The 18,035-nt window shown below is 36.2% G+C and overlaps 2 protein-coding genes across 2 annotated transcripts; one reads left to right on the forward strand and one right to left on the reverse strand.

Annotated features, from left to right (window-relative positions):
- Window positions 1–20: 20 nt before the first annotated feature.
- TRIADDRAFT_50676 (uncharacterized protein) lies at window positions 21–2,238 on the forward strand (the record flags this gene model as incomplete). The annotated part of the gene is made up of 5 exons (XM_002115215.1): window positions 21–94; window positions 581–749; window positions 1,179–1,333; window positions 1,545–1,810; window positions 2,090–2,238. 5 exons carry the CDS (start codon window positions 21–23, stop codon window positions 2,236–2,238), a joined length of 813 nt encoding a protein of 270 aa, XP_002115251.1.
- Window positions 2,239–10,358: 8,120 nt separating this feature from the next.
- Window positions 10,359–11,428, reverse strand: TRIADDRAFT_59242 (uncharacterized protein; the record flags this gene model as incomplete). Its single annotated transcript, XM_002115341.1, has 2 exons — window positions 10,359–10,445; window positions 11,012–11,428. 2 exons carry the CDS (start codon window positions 11,426–11,428, stop codon window positions 10,359–10,361), a joined length of 504 nt encoding a protein of 167 aa, XP_002115377.1.
- Between the last annotated feature and the right edge of the window lie 6,607 nt (window positions 11,429–18,035).

Here is an 18,035-nt window from a genome sequence, read left to right on the forward strand (position 1 = left end):
ACAAGTTGAAGAAGAGAGTCATGACCAAGCGAAACTATAGGAAGAGAAGAGATTCAAGTGATGATGATGAGAAAGTGGGCGATGAATCGATAAGGTAAAGCAGATTGGAATGTTGTAAAACGTCATGCAAAACGACAGCAAATATATATTTGCCACGCTTGAGTTACTTTTAAATTATAAGTAATGTTAGTGCATCACCTAGTTTTACTATATTAGTCTACTGTCATGGTGTAGAGCGAGTACGTGTAGTAATATCATTGGATCTCGTAGTTGATGACCAGTATGGTACAATACGTGAACGTGTAAACCATAACATGATAGAATCAGTTTATGCTTTATTTTTATCCGACAAAATCCAATAGAACGCGTACACATTAACATTTATAATACCTGTTGATAAAATTATCTTGATGCATAGCTTATACATAGCAATACTAAGGTAACCCTACAGGCAGATTTTACGAATTATTCCTGGCTTATATTGTAACCTTAGTGTCAAGCACTCAAGTCTATAAACTATTGCCTAGTCATTTATGGAAGGTCATGTCTAAATGTGCTTATTTGTTCGACGCTTGTTCAGTGATGTCATTAAGAGGGCCAAAGAACTGCAAAAGTTCCGCGCGAAACCGCGTGGTATTGATAGTAGCGAATTAGATAAAGGGAACGTTCCAGATGTTGAAGTACCTGAAGATGAGGATCCATTTAAGCTCAAGACTGGCGGATTAATTGATATGGATCACGCGAAGAAGGTATAACGTTATTCGACAATATAATCACTTTAGGCACTCTGGCTGATACCTTACTACAGGGTTATATGAATAGATAATATATCATTATATATGGAATAATTAGTGGTACATTTCTTATAACTACAGCTACAGTATACACCTTTCTACATCTTGGATACAATAATACGTATAATTTTATACAGTATTAAGCTAGGCATGGTTATCACTGAGTATCACCGTGCTTACACTAATATGTAATTTATCAGTATCAGCTTAAAGTACTGATAAGAGTTAATGAGATGGTAAATGTATCCATGTAAAGGATAGCGTAGCAAATAACTTTTTAACTGATATAGAATTAGACAGTCTACATCATAGCAATTATTGAAGGTTCCCTTTATTCCTAATCTTAGTGCTTAACATCTTGATGTGATAAATTAATTATATTAGGGTGGCGTCGATGAAATGGGCGATAAAATTTCTCTTGGTAAGAATTTCTCTGCTGAAACGAATACCTTCGACGAAGATGCTGCCATGATGAAGTATATTGAAGTTGAGCTGGCGAAAAAGAAGGGAGTTGTATCTCAAGATGATGAGGATTCTAGGTAAATAAATCGTATCATATTCTAGGCTCTACTATACGTACATACTTGTCCGTTCAGGTTTATATTACCTATCTATCTCATTGCATGTATGTTAAATTATTTTTAGCCTAATAGTAGCTCAACAATACGCGTATGTTAAGTAAAAAGGTTTTACTTGAAGATCATGATATATAGTACATGTTTGCACAATTAACGGCTTTACTAATACTAGAAGTGGTAAAGTTCTTGAGGATAGCTTGTATGAATTACCTGAAAACTTACGTATAACTTCGGCTAAGAAATCGGAAGAAATGTTATCCAATCAGATGCTATCTGGAATACCAGAAATTGATTTGGGCATAGATGCAAAGTTAAGAAATATTGAGGCCACAGAAAATGCTAAATTGGAAATGTTGATGAAACGAAGAAGAAAGAAAAATGAGATATCAAGCATGGTACCAATTAACATAGCCGTAAATTATGTTCAGCATACACGTTGTAAGTTGATGTTACTAAGTTCACTTTAATGATTGCAATAAAATTAACTTTCATTATCTAACACAAAACGTTGGCCATTGAGTGCATAATAATGAAAGCTTGTACTGTACAGTAATCGTGAATATTTTTCACGATTGAAACCGCTATGAGCTGGTGAGTAAAGTTTATGTTATGCTTGCATAGATTTACATGAGACGGAAGATGATAAATCTGCTAATAAGAAAGCACCAGACGGGAAGGCAGACAAAGGTGCACTTTTGCCTGTTGTTAGACCGCAAGATGTAGATATTGATGTAGAAGAAGAAGTAATCAGTCGGAAAACTGCTACTAATGATCGCGCGACTACTCAAAAAAGGCGTCACAACTGGAAGAATACTGCAACTGATGACTATCACTTTGAAAAATTTAGAAAACAAATGAGACGGTAAACTTTCTTAATAGCGATTGCCGCGTAGGAAAATAAGTCACCCCTATGTTGCTGGGGTTATTGGACTATATTGTATCATTTATTACATGACAACTAAAGTTGTGATCTTCTATCATACGAGACGGCGATCTGTTGTATTGGAAGGTACAGATCGATATACAGAAACTATTAAAAAAGTTACATCACAAACTAAACAGATCCGAGCTTTACAATCCGTCTTTGATGCTTTGATCAATTACTAGTAAGATTTCGTATGATATAGCAATATATTATTACATTTGGTTTTAACACTGTCAATGGTTTTTGTAGCAATATGTACGTACGACTTTAAATTTAATTTAATACTTTAAAATATTAATTTTACTTCTTTCGTCGTATCAGTGTTGCGAAGGCATTTTAAATTATTATAATGTTAATATTTACTTTTTTTGTCGTACTATATCGCGAAACTACAGTAGCGATTAAAGTTTTATACGATGGGTCAAATTGTCTAGAACTTAGACTGTACGACGTTCTGTTTAGGAGTTAGATGATTTTAATTAATTATTTAGATTCGGCATACGAGTCTGCTTGAAATCCTATAATTACGAAACCTTACAAGAGTAAGATGTAACACTGAAATAAATAACGAAACATTTCTAGATATCTGTACAGAATTTTTAAGGCGAGTTTTTTTTATCAAAATGAATGATTTATTTGTATGGTTTACTTATAAGAAATTTTAGAACAAAGACCTTGCTGCCGTAGCTTATACTAAAATAATTCTATACTTTGTAATGCACATCTATAATTATATGGTTAGAATATATCGTAAAATGAGCAGCATAAAATGTCTTTCAGCCTTAATCCGTAACAGACAGGATAGTAGATCGGTACTACCAAGTTTGCAATGATTATGCAAAGTGAAACTGACCGTAAACGAAGTCAAGGAGAATAAATTTGAGTAATTTTCGTTATAGATAGTATCGATTAAAATTTAGATTCTACAGTATACTAAAAAGTAGCTCACTGAATACCAGACCTATTAAGAAAACAACGCTGTATACTAAGTACACACGCAGAAGTAGTAAAACTGATAAAAAAAGTGCTAAATATTCATCAGATGACTTTAACAATATTTTGCATAAAATGGTAACATGCTATAAAAACCTTTGCAATTATTTTACATATGTAAACGTGTAACTGTCATATTGACAGGATTTCATCTGATTTTGAAGATTATCGACCATTTCGAAATGAAATGGTATAAGATTAAGTAGAAGCTAAACCAATTATATTATATTCATGATTGGTAAATTATATGTTACGAAATGTTACATCAGGTTGAACATCTTGCAAATTGTGCGAGAAGACAGAATCATTACTGTTCACTTCCAATTCTCCTTCAAACATTTTTTGCAGTGTTATTTCAACGTTTTTTCTTTTGTTTAATTTAATTCGTAGACGAATCTTTGCTTTATCAGCGGCTTCTTTAACTATTGCGTCATTGGTGTTGGTATTATTTAATTCTGCATCAGTTTCATTAATAAGTTGATCAGGGCTATCAGCGGCATCGTCATTTTTCTGCCTAATTTCTTCTTTTAATGGATTACTAATGATAGTAAAAGCATCGATACGCGAAAGTAAAGATTTTTAATCAGTAATTGGAATACAATCTTTTGACACAAACAATAGTTCTACTAAAATCGATAATTATATTATAATGTAATGCTTTGCATACTTTACCTTAAAACGCCTAATCCTAGATTTTCGATCTTATTTTCTAGCACATTTTCAAACTTTCCTCGGTTTAGATTAAACTCGATCATAAATGCGTCAATCACAAATGCCACAAAGATACTACAAATGGAGGAATAAAATGATGATGTTATTAATTAAGAATATTATAACCGCGACAAATATAGAGCTAAACTAGTTGACTATAACCTAGTCTGCAGTATAAACATGAATTATTATTATAGCACAGTTCTTACTTGACAATGATTAAGATAATGATCATGTGAAACGAAATAAAGAATAATCTGGCAGCTTTGCTAGTTACAAGCACAAAGCCGGATGTCAGAATTATGATTAATTAAGGAATTAAACTAATTTCTAGCTAAAGTTTATATATTAAAATTATTGAGCCTGAGTAATAGGAAATGAAGTCTATTTATGTTTAGAAAGGATATCATGCCATTGATTGACAATTGTTAACTCAATCAGCAGTACAAAAGATTTGAGGAGATTGTTGAAATTATTGCCGCAATAGCGATCGGCATAGAACCCTGAACCTTTCAACTTGATGTTACCACAAAATAATAGAGTCTGGTTGAAAGGTTGGCTGCCATTTGGGTAGCCATAATAACGTATTAAGCCAGAAAATAGCTCCATTCCAAGGATTGCGTATACGTAGTAAAATATCTACGTTGATTGAATGAAATAAACTGAGAAATTCTAAACTTTCATGGTACACATTTCACAGTACAAAAAACTTATACATCCATAAATTAGTACAGTACTGTACAATACAACTTTATCAAGTGATACAGTAATACCAGTAAATTGCTAGATAAGGCTATGGAACAGTAAAGTTGTTTGCTATAGCATTAGGTAGCGAAGAGGTTTATAACGTAGTAATTAAAGATGTTATTGATACAGGTTCCTTACTAATAATATTCCACCATAGGTTGCAAAGGTCGGTAAAATTTGCGATACAGTCCGTACAATTACTTGAAATCTGTATAGTGTTGATTGAATATAATGAAATAGTTTGTAACTTTTTTTTGTGATTTTTCTATGGATACAGCCGACTGAAATATTATACGATTAAGGAATCAAAAATGATTCCGAAGTTACCTGTTAATGTCGCCGATTAGCTTAATTATTCGCAATACTCGCAACACCATTACAAAATCAAGCAACGCCCTCGTATGCGCCCCTATACGGATTGGTAATAGTCAACATGACGCTCAAAATATAGCAAATGTTTTATTTGGTAGTCAATTCTAGCTTATAAGAGGTCAAATAAGGCAATCTTAAATCTATAAATCTTTCAAAAGCTAGCTTACATCCATTTTGACTTGACTCGATAATAGTCATTATAGTTGCACTCACGATAACCAAGAAATCGAATCTAAACGTCATCAGAATAAAATATATCATGTAGAGTTGGTTAAACGGTTATGCATATGCATATACGTTCATTCGTAAGGAACATTTATCATTTGTTAAGATTCAAGGTTTATATTAACAAATTCAATTTATGATACATACGAATTCCAAAATATTCTTGCAAATTCTTTAACTCCAAGTGTGTATAATTTTAGAATAATTTCGATGTTAAACAAGGTTAGGAAGAAAATCTCGGCAGCATCGATACCAATTCCGATCATAACGGCATTAACAAGAATAGAAAAATCGAAAAAATATCGAAAAAATCTAATGGATCAAAAATATGAAAGGTGTTAACCGCCATTTCCAATTGATAAAGATTTACTGATTTTTAATCAGAGTTTCGAGGGTAAGGTAACACTACTTACTTGTGGAGAACAATCTTTCTAAGTATAACACTATATTTGGAACCGTAAAATCGAGGAAAATGTCGTTGTAGATAGTGAACTTGATCTTTAACTTCCAAGATTTCTACATTCAGTAGTTCGGCGACTTGTAAAAAGTGGTCTAAACCTATGTAATAATTATAAGAAGTATTTATAATTTACAGTTCTTTAACAAGGTATTATGCAACTGAGGTTAATTAACCTAAAATGGCACAGATTATAGTTTACATATGTTATGCAAGATTTATTTCCATAGCTTTTTATTTGAAAATTATGCAATGATAGTAAAGAGTATTTAACTGTAATAGTATTCTTAATTATTTAGGTACCAATATAGCCTTTATCATCCTTGTCTAATATTTCCCACAGCAAATGAATTTGAGTATCGCCACGAAATTTAGACCCATGTAGGCTATTCATTCGGAGAAGTAGCTGACACCATGCTTCGCGTGTTACGTACACATCGTGATGATTAGTCCATGCTCCGAGTACATTGTAAGCATTTTTCAACAATTTACGTCTAATAAATACCGATTTGGCGATATCTTCCTACGGTAGTAGGTAAATTTAGTAGAAAAAGGTCTTTTAATTGAAGAGGAAAAGTGTGAATTTATCATGTTATACGTTTTAAGTTAAAGGTATTAGATAGTGCATTTTAGGTATCATCTATGTAAGAATATTGAATGTAAAGAAAGTTATTAAGAAACTTACCCGTAGCTGAGATCGATAATTCTGATAAACTACCGCTAGTAAGATGTTATTTAGTATGAAATAACATACAATCATGAAACTGATGAAAAATAAAGCGAACCAGTTGTCAAGATCGTACGCGGGCATCCTAAACATAAGTAACATATATTAGAAAATAGGAATACTTTTCTTGATCGATAGTAACGATTATGTCATCTCCAAATTGTATTTCTGAACGCCTGTCAGATACACTATGATAATGTAATTACATGACATCTGGATCATTTGCTGTTGTTAATAGGACATATAATCGCCAGAAGCTATCATCAAGCCTGGTAAAGTAAGGAGTGCCATTTGGATTGTAAAGATTTCTGTTGATATGCAAGTTTGAAGAATTAGACCGTGACTGATATGATCATAGTATATTCAAAGTCAACAAACCTTGATTGGAATAATTTTAGGGCTAGCAAGGCAAACATTGCAATACAAAGTAATAATAATAAAATAACGCTAGCTGATTTTGGTATAGTGCGTCGGATATTGCGTAAGCCGCGACGAATCTAAAAATGATAACAATTCTTGCTTATAATTGTAGAGCGATTAATAATTATAGTAGAGTTGTTATAACATGGCATAGCTGAAAGATCAAGAACAAACCTGACGGTTTTCTGCGAAATTAACGATAAACATTGGACGAAGGATTCGCGATACTCGTAGCGCATGTTGCTGATTTCCACTGGCAGTCATGGCAATATAGACAATCATGTCGATTACAGTAACCTTATAGGCATAGTTATATGAAAGAAGGGTGAATGAAGAGTGATTTATGAATTCTTGGAAAGACTAACTTTATAATTAGGCTTCAACTACAATAGTTAGGGTAGGTTATACTTTCAATTAGTGCAAAACTGTCTTAATGGCAATGTATTCTGTTGATCAAGTAAATCGTATCATTACCAAGAGAGTGGCTATAATGAGTATACTCTTGGAATCCTTCCAAAATTTTTCTGCGCTAGGCACGAATTGACGATTATGCAATAGTCTTAACAAGAAGAATACCAAGCAATATAGTTCCATCACCATTGTCGCCTGTGGTAAAATAAAACACCTTAATCGATATGCTATCACTTAATTTACATGATAATTACCCTACTACTAGGAATAGCACCTAATAATGCAATCTCATAATAAGAGATGATGATATCCTGTAGCATAACTGATTGTGGCAACATGATACAGCTTGCCCAATTAGCAAGATTCTTTAAAAACTTTTAGTATTATATAGTATCGATCAGTGTCCTGTATTTAACGAAAAACTTTGCCATTTAAAATTCTGACAAAATAACTATCTAGCATTCATCAATGTTGTATGCAAATTAATTTACGTATACGGTATTTTTTGACTGAAATTTTTTAGTACTCGTATCCAAATACTGTACAAGTCCATCAGAAATGCGACATATCGTATCGTAAAATATAATAAGCGTAAAATAATCGATTAAACAAATCATTCGCTAAACTGTTTACTTTACAATCATATAACTTTGAAGTAACGATAGCCTGTACACTGGCATAATCAAGTAATTACTATTCTTAATATCATCAGGCACGATAACCCTTACGTAATAAACGATCTATAATACGTAGCAGTATCGTCCTAATTAGTAATAGATTTAGTTGCGAATTTCATTTTAAGCAATACATCCATTAGCTATCATAATAATGGCAGTAAGAGTTATCATTATAAATGACTTGTTATAATTTAATCTTACCCAGACAGGAAGCTCAAGACCAGGTACGGCGGGTCTTTCAAACAGTGCCAATGCAAAGTTGAGTGTAATGGTAAGATATAGCAAAAATCTCATAAGTGGATGAAAATACAATTGATATTGCCTAGAAAGATGAAAATGTTTGCGGTTACGGCTAAAAAAGATGTAAGAATAGAGCCCACTATCCTATTTCATTCATGACAATGATGTTAGTGTAAAGTGTAGAACAATAATATGAATTTGTTTATAAAACCAAAGATGTCGGCTGATACCGCTGATTGCATCGAATGAATTGTAGTTCTCTTTGAAGTGGAGTATTTTATGGTAACCGATGGCCGATACATGAAACCGCTTAAACAGTTGTAAAAGCTAGGAAAAGATGACAGTATATGGCTATTCTGTCATTTTCATGTACAGTAGTCATAGGTTGTAGTGATAGTATCGAGATGGATAGAAAAAGTCTAGATGATTGACCGTTTTAAAATTATATATTGCATCCAAGCGAAGAATCCTAGTAAACATAAGGGATTGTAGAATAATGAAAATGTTCCTAATTTCTCTAGTGATCAAGACTCGATAGTTAAATGGCCTACTGTATTTTAAGAATAGAGGAATAATCGATTATACTGCATTCATGAATTCTAAATGAAAGTAATATTTATGGATAAGCTTCCAATCCTTTAGACAGCAAGGATTAAATGGATTGATATTTGAGTACCTCATTATCAGCAGTAAAGTAACCAACGTCGTTTCTGGTAAGATAGTTAAAAGTAGTGTTATGTATGCAAGAATACAGTAATCTGTTGTACAGCACCTTAACGTGTTAAATGCAGTAAATCCTAAATAAAAGAGACTTTCAGTAAGCTTACTAGGAGGAGTGTATCAAAGTTCCTCGTGCTAACGTTAACGACTAAGAGTGGAAACATAACGAGTAGCACCTGGTTATGTAATGATCCAGTTTTCCACTGGACCGCTCTATATAATGTTCGTAAACAATCATCAAGTTGACTATTAAAGTTTGAAGGTGTAAAACTAACTCGATCGACCGTGTGATTATGTTAATCGGTTCGACATCTACGCTTTAGTTTAGTTAAGTTAGCCAAAGTTCCATATCCATCATAGAAAATGGGCGGACTGCAGTGATCACTTTAATATCGGATTCGTGGGTTTTCAATTAATAGTTCCTACCAACTAAAAGGAATTCTACTTTAGATCAAGGGTGATCACCGTAGCGTGGTAACATGTAGAAATGGATCAATGACTGTGGAACAGAAATTCTCTTTGCTCCATCACTAGCGTCAAGGCGTTCAGTATTTAATATTCTTAAATAAAGTTAAAATGTATTTCAGCAATTCTCTTCCTCCATCACTAGTGTCAAGGCGTTCAGTATTTGATGTTCTTAACTAAAGTTAAAATGTATTTCAGAAATTCTCTTCCTCCATCGCTAGTGTTAAGGCATTCAGTATTTGATGTTCTTAATTAAAGTTAAAATGTACTGTATTTCAGAAATTCTCTTCCTCCATCACTAGTGTCAAGGCGTTCAGTATAGGATGTTCTTAAATAAAGTTGAAATGTATTTCAGAAATTCTCTTCCTCCGTCACTAGCGTCAAGGCGTTAAGCACCTGATGTTCTTAACTAAAGTGAACATATTGCACACTGGGCAAGGAGGTGAGGATGGCGAAAGCTACGATCCTCGTAGTTGTGATGTGCGGAATGAAATCATATTAATGATGTAACAAATGCGCCGTAGTTTAGTAAGAATGAAATTGGGCACCGTGGCATTGACATTAAATTTCCAAGGAACTATAAGGATTAACATTAATCTTCACTAAAATTGTCCTCATGTAGGTATCGCCAGTAAGAGAATAATGCTACAAAATCATTATGGGTGTCAATAGGGTAGTGATGTAGGAGAAGGGGGAAATTTTTGTCGGAGGATTATTGTAAACTTGGTGTAGAAAGTAAGAATACGTGGACACTTTGGCATAGCGTTGATGTGGCAGAAAAAATGGAAATATAACTTTTTCTATAGACTACTACTGCTGCATATGGAGGTTATAATAATAATGATAATAATAAGAGGGGGAAAAAAATTGAATTCTCATCCTTTATGTTGTCGCTATTACTTGAGAGCTTGCATCTTTTTCATTACAGCGCCTTTTCTGCCACGGCGAGCATCTTCGACCATGATTGCAGCGTATAAGAGATCCTTTAAGAACGATAGAAACGATGACACGGTCAAGTTATTTTTAAAGTCAATATTCCATCAATTTATCGTCAGTAGAAGATGATATTTATTTTTATAACGAATGAATGGAGTAAAAGTTTTATTTAACTGTACATCAATCGTTATCGTACGATATTGCTACATGTAAAGACTAATGTAGTCGATTGCGAATTTGTATTTTACTTGAACTGATGATCCAAAGTGAGCGGATACAGTAGGAAAGAGAGTGTAACAAAAATTTCTTCCCCACTGTTAAGGGTACATCATTTCTATCATTTGCAAGGAGAAAGAGAGATAAATGATCGATTTCAATGGATCGATTGGTCAGTTATCCTTGCTGTATGACGATAAATGATATCGATATTACTAGTGACGGTCAATGGCGGTAGTTGGGATCGTCTACAGTATCTTTCTCGCCCATTGCAAGAAGGCTAAAAAAGGGCGCTCTGAATTAGTGTTGGGTTGAAATAACAACACTCTCCTGGTAAGGTATCTTCTAGGATGTGCTATGACTATTTATGCTGACAATGTGTCATCATCATGTATACCGTGTCGTTGATATAGTTTTCCTCGTTTCCGTTTTGATTGATATTAGCTTGCGAACTATCCTCGTTATGATTACTTTCAGGCTTGGCTGCAGACTCTTTTGCATCATGGTGATGATCGTCACCAGTCGGTGGATGGATCGATTGATCCTGTTGATTGGCGTTTTGTAGTGTTTGATTGTTGGCTGTTTTCTCCTCTTTTTCTTCCATCTTGAGATGTTCAAGATTGGTTTGGCTTGATAATTTTGTAATATCATCATTCTCCTGTTGGCTGCCATTATTATCATTCTCCTGCTGGCTGCCATCATTCTCATTCTCCTGTTGGCTGCCATTCTTCTCATTCTTCTGCTGGCTGCCATCATCATCACTCATTGCAATTTGGAATAAATCCACCTGCGATGAATTCTCAGCTGTATCCATTTCGTCTACAACAACTTCTTGTCATGCAAAAGTAACAACAACGAGTGATGTTTCCTTGCTTTAATTAATTGACTCGGTTCATTAAGGTTAATTAAGTTGATCAATGCGGTGGGATGGGATCATGTGGTACCGGTTCTACAGTACTGTACTGTACAGGATAAATAACATTTGTGTACAGTACAGTACTGTAGTCGGGCCCGCAAGGCGCGGCTATTGGGGTGGTGCCGCCAGGCGTGATGCTACACCGATCCATACGATTACTATCAAAGCTTGCACACCATAACATGGTATTATTTCTACCCTACCATGGATGCTATGCTCTTCATCATTCCTCTTGACTCAGGATTGCTGTAGTGGGTGTTATTGCTGATGCTGATAAAACGGAATTTTACACAGTTTGCAACGCCTTCCAACTTGATTTAATGTAAAGCATGATTCTCCGAGAAAAAGGAATGCTTTTAAGCTATTAATGGGAAGCTAGTCCACGGCATAGAAATGAATGCAAAAAGCCGGTGGGGGGGGGGGGATGCTCGTCTGCTCTAGCGCTTACTGTATACTGTATGATGTAGTCGTTGAAAGCCTATAGAGTTGATGGACCATCACTTGCAGTGGTCTTGCCGTCTATTCGTGACAGACGGAGAGAGAGAGAGAGAGAGTGCAACAATAGAGGTTTTCCCTTCAATAGGTGCTCCACTGCTGATTGGCTTCAGTCACAATAGTGCTAACGTCGTGTCTCCACGACGTCAGCAGCGCTATCGACGGTACATCGGTACTTACCCTAGGGGGTGGGTTCCATTGATTTCTCAGACTTCATACTGGAGTAATCGATTGTAGTGGATATGTCGACAGCCCCCCTATCGACCGTACATCCAGGTTGAGGGTAATTGTTTATTTTCGTTTTACAGACTTGGTGCTACTAGAGTACTGGATTAGATGGGTTAATAGTTAATAGCTCAGCCCGGGGTAATGGCCTATTTTCCTTGACAGATTTGGTGTAACTACAGTGTACACTGTAGAGTACTGGATTAGGTGGGTTAACAGCCCAGCCCGGGGTAATCGCTTACTGTATTTTCCTTTCACAGATTAGGTACATCAACATCCCAGCCCGGGGTTAAGGGTTATTTTCGTTTTACAGACTTGGTCCTACTAGAGTACTGAATTAGGTGCGTCAACAGCCCAGCCCGGGGTATTCGGTTATTTTCATTTCACAGCAGACTTGGTGCAACTGCAGTAGAGTACTGGTTAGGTGCGCCAACTGCCCAGCCCAGGGTAGTCGGTTATTTTCATTTCACAGACTAGGTGCAACTGCAGTAGAGCACAGGTTAGGTGCGCCAATTGCAGGGTAGTCGGTTATTTTCATTTCACAGACTTGGTGCAAGTGCAGTAGAGTACTGGTTAGGTGCGCCCAGGGTAGTCGGTTATTTTCATTTCACAGACTTGGTGCAACTGCAGTAGAGTACTGGTTAGGTGCGTCAACTGCATAATCGGTTCTTTTCGTTTCACATACTGTACTGTACACTGAGTGTACAGTGTACAGTACTTGGTGTAAGTACAGTACTGTCGAGTGCTGGATTAGGTGCGTCAACAGCTCCGCCAGCGGTAATGGGTTATTTTCGTTTCACAGACTTGGTGCAACTAGGGGATTAGGAGCGTCTACAGCCCAGCCCGGGGTAATCGGTTCTTTTCGTTTCACAAAGTTGGTGCTACTAGAGTACTTTAAATCAATTTTGGTTCTGTTAGGTCGTTTATTCATATCAATTATGGCCATACTAATATTTACTTAATCTTCATCTACCAGCACATACCATATGAAGCCATTTGAATTGCAATAAAGCAAGTCGATTTTTTACATCGCAATTCTAAAACGAAAGGTAAACATGCTGTACTGGATTAGGTGCGTTAACAGCCCAGCCCGGTATGACGACGTGACTTGTAAAAGGGTTGCAGCGACTGATAGTTTGTAGTCGAAACTTGAAAGAAATACAACGATTCAATACTGCGATATAAGGCAATTAAAATAGCAAGAGTCAATGGCTCGAGGTCGTACTAATCTATCTGCATGCAATTGGAGCCCAATCCAAAGTTCACCTTTTCAAAATTGAAAGACATCATTTAAGGCAACGCTCTAGCTGAACATCTTTCAAGCATTTTCCAGGGCTCGCTGCGCCTCTGTAAGAGTAGTCTATAGGATAATGGGTTATTTTCGTTCACAGAAATTCGTATCAGTGCCCTTTAAAAGTCAAGCCGAAACACGACTTGAGCGAGTGATTCGCCTTTCAAAATTTCTGTCGTGATACTGTATTGGAATAGCGATTGCACTCATGTCGGCTTGCAAAATGAACCATTTGATTGCTTCTGCAGTGCTACATTCTACAATGAGATATATCAACTGACAGCCCAGCCCAATCAACCATAGGTTCGCTATAGGGTAATTGGTTATTTTCCTTTCGTAGACATCATACTGGAGTAGTGGATTACTGTAGATACGTTCAACAGCCTTACCGACGCGATACAGGGAGGGGATGAATTATTTTCCTTTTGACAGACTTTAAGCTGGACTACTGGATTTGAGAATAATTTTCTACGATCGATTACTTTTCCACACGTGCAATACGCATCTCCAAATCAATTCTACGCTTATAATATGGAGAGTAGTGTTTCGGCCGGCATTGCACGCATACGTGTATAACAAGAATAAAGTAAGATAGTAAGCAGTAATCGACCAAAGGCCGATCATTGATCAAGTGTTTGAGCAACGATAACCATTATATACGACACGAAATTTACCTAACTAGTTGGACATTTACTGTACAGTGTACAGACCGTATATTATTATTAAATCATACCGTCATAAGTGACGAATATTCTAAAACTACAGTAGTTGGATAATCGTTGTTTCTCAATTCAGAGGTATGCAAGCACGCACTTGCAGTCTTCAACTCCGTTCAGTTAATAGCACACCCAAACTGTATATAAAGTACTTGTGTGGCATTGCATTTGCCGCAACCCTCTAAATGATCCGGCTTATACTATGACTGTGATCCACTCAGGTATGCGGTAAGCTGGTAAGTGTAAACGCTGACCTAATCTGAATTATCAACTCCCTTCGGTCGAATAATGATCTATTCTACATATGGTTACATTAAGAAGGAAGGTAGTTATTGAACCGACATTGTACGCACATACCAACAATAAAATGAAATGAATGAATTATCCATCGGATTAATGTCGCATGTTATCCCCACATTCATGTCAGCATGTGCATTCTAAAGAGACTTTAATTATTCAATTCTAGCAACTTTGTAAAATCAAGTTGTGCGATTTGTACAATACTAAGTCTACTATGTGCTGCATAGTAACAAAAATTCCTCAACTACTGTACACTACGCTTGCCAGAGAATGATCAAGATAGGATTCAATTGGGAAAGAAAGATATACCATGTTCTACGCGTATCAGTACATCGATGCCAATGGCTAATTGATTGGCTCTGCTGTGAGATCCATAGTTCTCGTTATTGCCTACGTTGTATTCTGCTTGAGCATATACTGCAATGATAAAATTACTTAATTAAGAATACATACGCTCGTATTGAGTTTAGCGGCATGTAGAACAGCTTACACATGAAGGTGTCTCAAGCAGGCAATGTGTATATTGGTGCATTCTGTGGCATGCTAATTTCTGACATCAAATCTGATCTGAAAAATTCTCTACAATTGGAAAAACCCTTCGTTCAAAGGCACTTTCGATGAGAGTAGGTGAAATGTTACAATGATCAGCGACGACTCCAAATACAATTTTTCTATGAGCTTTCCAAAAGTTTGCCAAGGAAGACAAGAATTGTTTTGGAGTCGTCCCGGCTAGGATTACTAAATTCAGTGTTATTAGCAGCACTAGATATTGCACACTAGGGTCTCTACTCTACACTGTTTAGCTCAGACAAACTTCGCTTAAAGTATCATCTATCAGGAGACTTTTGCATAGTTCGGGTAGCTTGTAGCGGTTACTTTGATGATTACCGCATCACTTTTTTGTACTGTATAAAGCTGTATCTTTTGTACAGTATATCAACGTGGAAAGTGTAATATTCTCGCTTACTCAATTAATGACACGACACACGAGTGTAGCTTATAATATTAGACTAGTTTATGAAGAGAGAAGAAGAGTCAAGGTTGACTTAATAGTCTAATATATCTATAATATATACACAATGTATAGATTAATTATAGAAATGCTTCCAGATGAAGACTTCTGAGTAGATATTTTGCTTATACTAACCTTTCTCAGGTCTATATTACAAAGCATGGCGTATTCGTAATGCATGAGCTATTGATATTGCACGGTAATAATTGCTAGACAGTAGACATGTTACTCATATGCTATTACGAGCATATATAGATATGCTATTACGAGCATATATAGTAACCCTACTTTTGGCCGGTTTTGCCGTAAACTGGATGGGATAGACTATCTGCAATAGAATGATCAAGAATGTTGGTACAACTTGATTTCTTCCTGGATATAAACTAGCACAGTTTACGAAACGTATTGACAGCTCCAACCTTGTTCATCTTACAACAACATCTGTGTATCGAGAGTGCTATATTTGTTTGCATTATAAACAACGTCCATCATACCAATCAAGGGGAATAATGTGCAATATCTACAATCAAGAGTCGATTGTTGATTTATTGTCGCTATAATTGTTTAACTTTGGCTTTAGTTAATATGAATAATATTGATCTTACAACTTGTAGTCCAGTTCTGGATACCATTCATACTAATACCACGAGTCAATACTATTTGTTTACGACAACACGACATTGCTAGGATGGTAGTTTAAAAAATTTTGAATTAGCCGTAAATTTTTCCCTAGAATTGGCTTTAGCAAGCTATTCTATCTAGCCTGTAAAACACTATATAGCAGTTCAAGTTAACGTCCCACGACTAGGAAAGTGATCTGTAGTTGAAGTGGAGATTGATTCGTATACTAGATGTTTAGACTAGTAACAAAAAGTCCCCCTTCAACGACAGTCTGTAACTGGTAAAATATTACTGACTTTTGCTAATCGTGCCAATGAGCTGGCTACAGGTCGACTAGCTTACTATTTTATGGAAACTGCTCCTGCGATAGAATTAATCTCCACTTTTGAAATATACTCGTATACAAGTATTAAGTGATGGATGATGCCGATGCTGTTTCAGCAATTTCTACCAAATGAATGGGATCATCCAATGATGACTTGTAGTCTCGAGTATAGCTTGCACCTATGGCCTGACATGAATTAAATTAGGCAGTGATTGGATGACTGTCCTAATGGATGGTATCCTGCCTTGATTTAGCTTGTCCGCGTAGAGTTAATGTGATTTGATCAATCGGCTTAAGAATGCTTCTTGCTTTGCAATGATTTAATCAGTAGAGTAAGTTAGTATCAAAAGTACTGTTGTCGACGTCCAGTTGAGGAATCACGTTTTGTCATTGAAGATAAATGATGAAGAAGTTAGACGTCTTATGTCAATTTTAATTACAGAATCTTACGATTGAACTCTTTCTCTATCGATTGATGTATTATTTGTCCACTTTGCAAAATTGATTGTTTTTTTGGATGTTCAAATTTATCGGCTAAAATATCTTGGACATGCCGTACACGTGTACCGTATATCGTATACCGCAAGATGAGACGAGAGAGTAACAGTCTTGCGACCATCACTAGGAAATAGGCCGTCTACTATCATCATTGGTCTTGTATCTTTTGTAGAGGTCAGTTTCTCTACTATCAAACTCTGCAGCGTATACTCGAACTTATCTCCTCTACGCCATCTCACTGATAGCCTAAAAATGAGCCCGATTGGAGTCCAATTTGGCTTTAAAACGCCATCCTTCGTTGTCGTTTTGCTAGCTACTGCATTCTTTCCGATAGAGGACGGACTGACAACCGTACGGGAGAAGAGCGGTAAGCAAAAAGCCTTTGCCGTGGACTACAGTACTTTACACTGTAAACCACAGTGTATGACTGTGGAGTTTGGACTGTCTTGTTACCGCTTCAGACAATGACTGAACTGTCAGTGGCGCATACTGGTCTCCGCTCTCCATACAATACCATAGAGGGACGCGGAGATTGGTCTGGTTGGCTACAAAGTGGACGAACCAGTCTAACCACTGGCCTACAGATTCTTGGTCAACGGCCATACTGTAAGCTGGCCCCCATCAAGGTGCTGCAGAAAATAAAAAGTTGGCAGCCAATTCAGTGTTTTTTTTTCCCTTGGCGACGTCTGCTATATCCTCAAACTGTGCTGTAGTTGTTGGCCATTGGCATGCTAGTGGAGTAGATGTAGTGTTGGTTTTTTCCTCTATCTTACTGTATTGCATCCAAGTTAGAAGGTCGATCAAGGTGAAGACGACGTGGAAAAGCAATTTGATCGTATCGAGTTGTCTTCCACTAGGGCTAAAAGTCGACAACGCCGTATAGTAGAAAGGCAGCAATTTTCCTCACGCAAATCCAATCGTTCTCTTCAATTATCATTGAATCCAAGTTGTTGGTTGGCAAGATTGCAAGCGTTTACTTTTCCTATCTTGCTTGATTGAATACTACACCAGTTCGTGATCGA

The sequence above is a fragment of the Trichoplax adhaerens genome, genomic scaffold (assembly GCF_000150275.1).
Source record: "Trichoplax adhaerens TRIADscaffold_10 genomic scaffold, whole genome shotgun sequence".
NCBI lineage: Eukaryota > Metazoa > Placozoa > Uniplacotomia > Trichoplacea > Trichoplacidae > Trichoplax > Trichoplax adhaerens.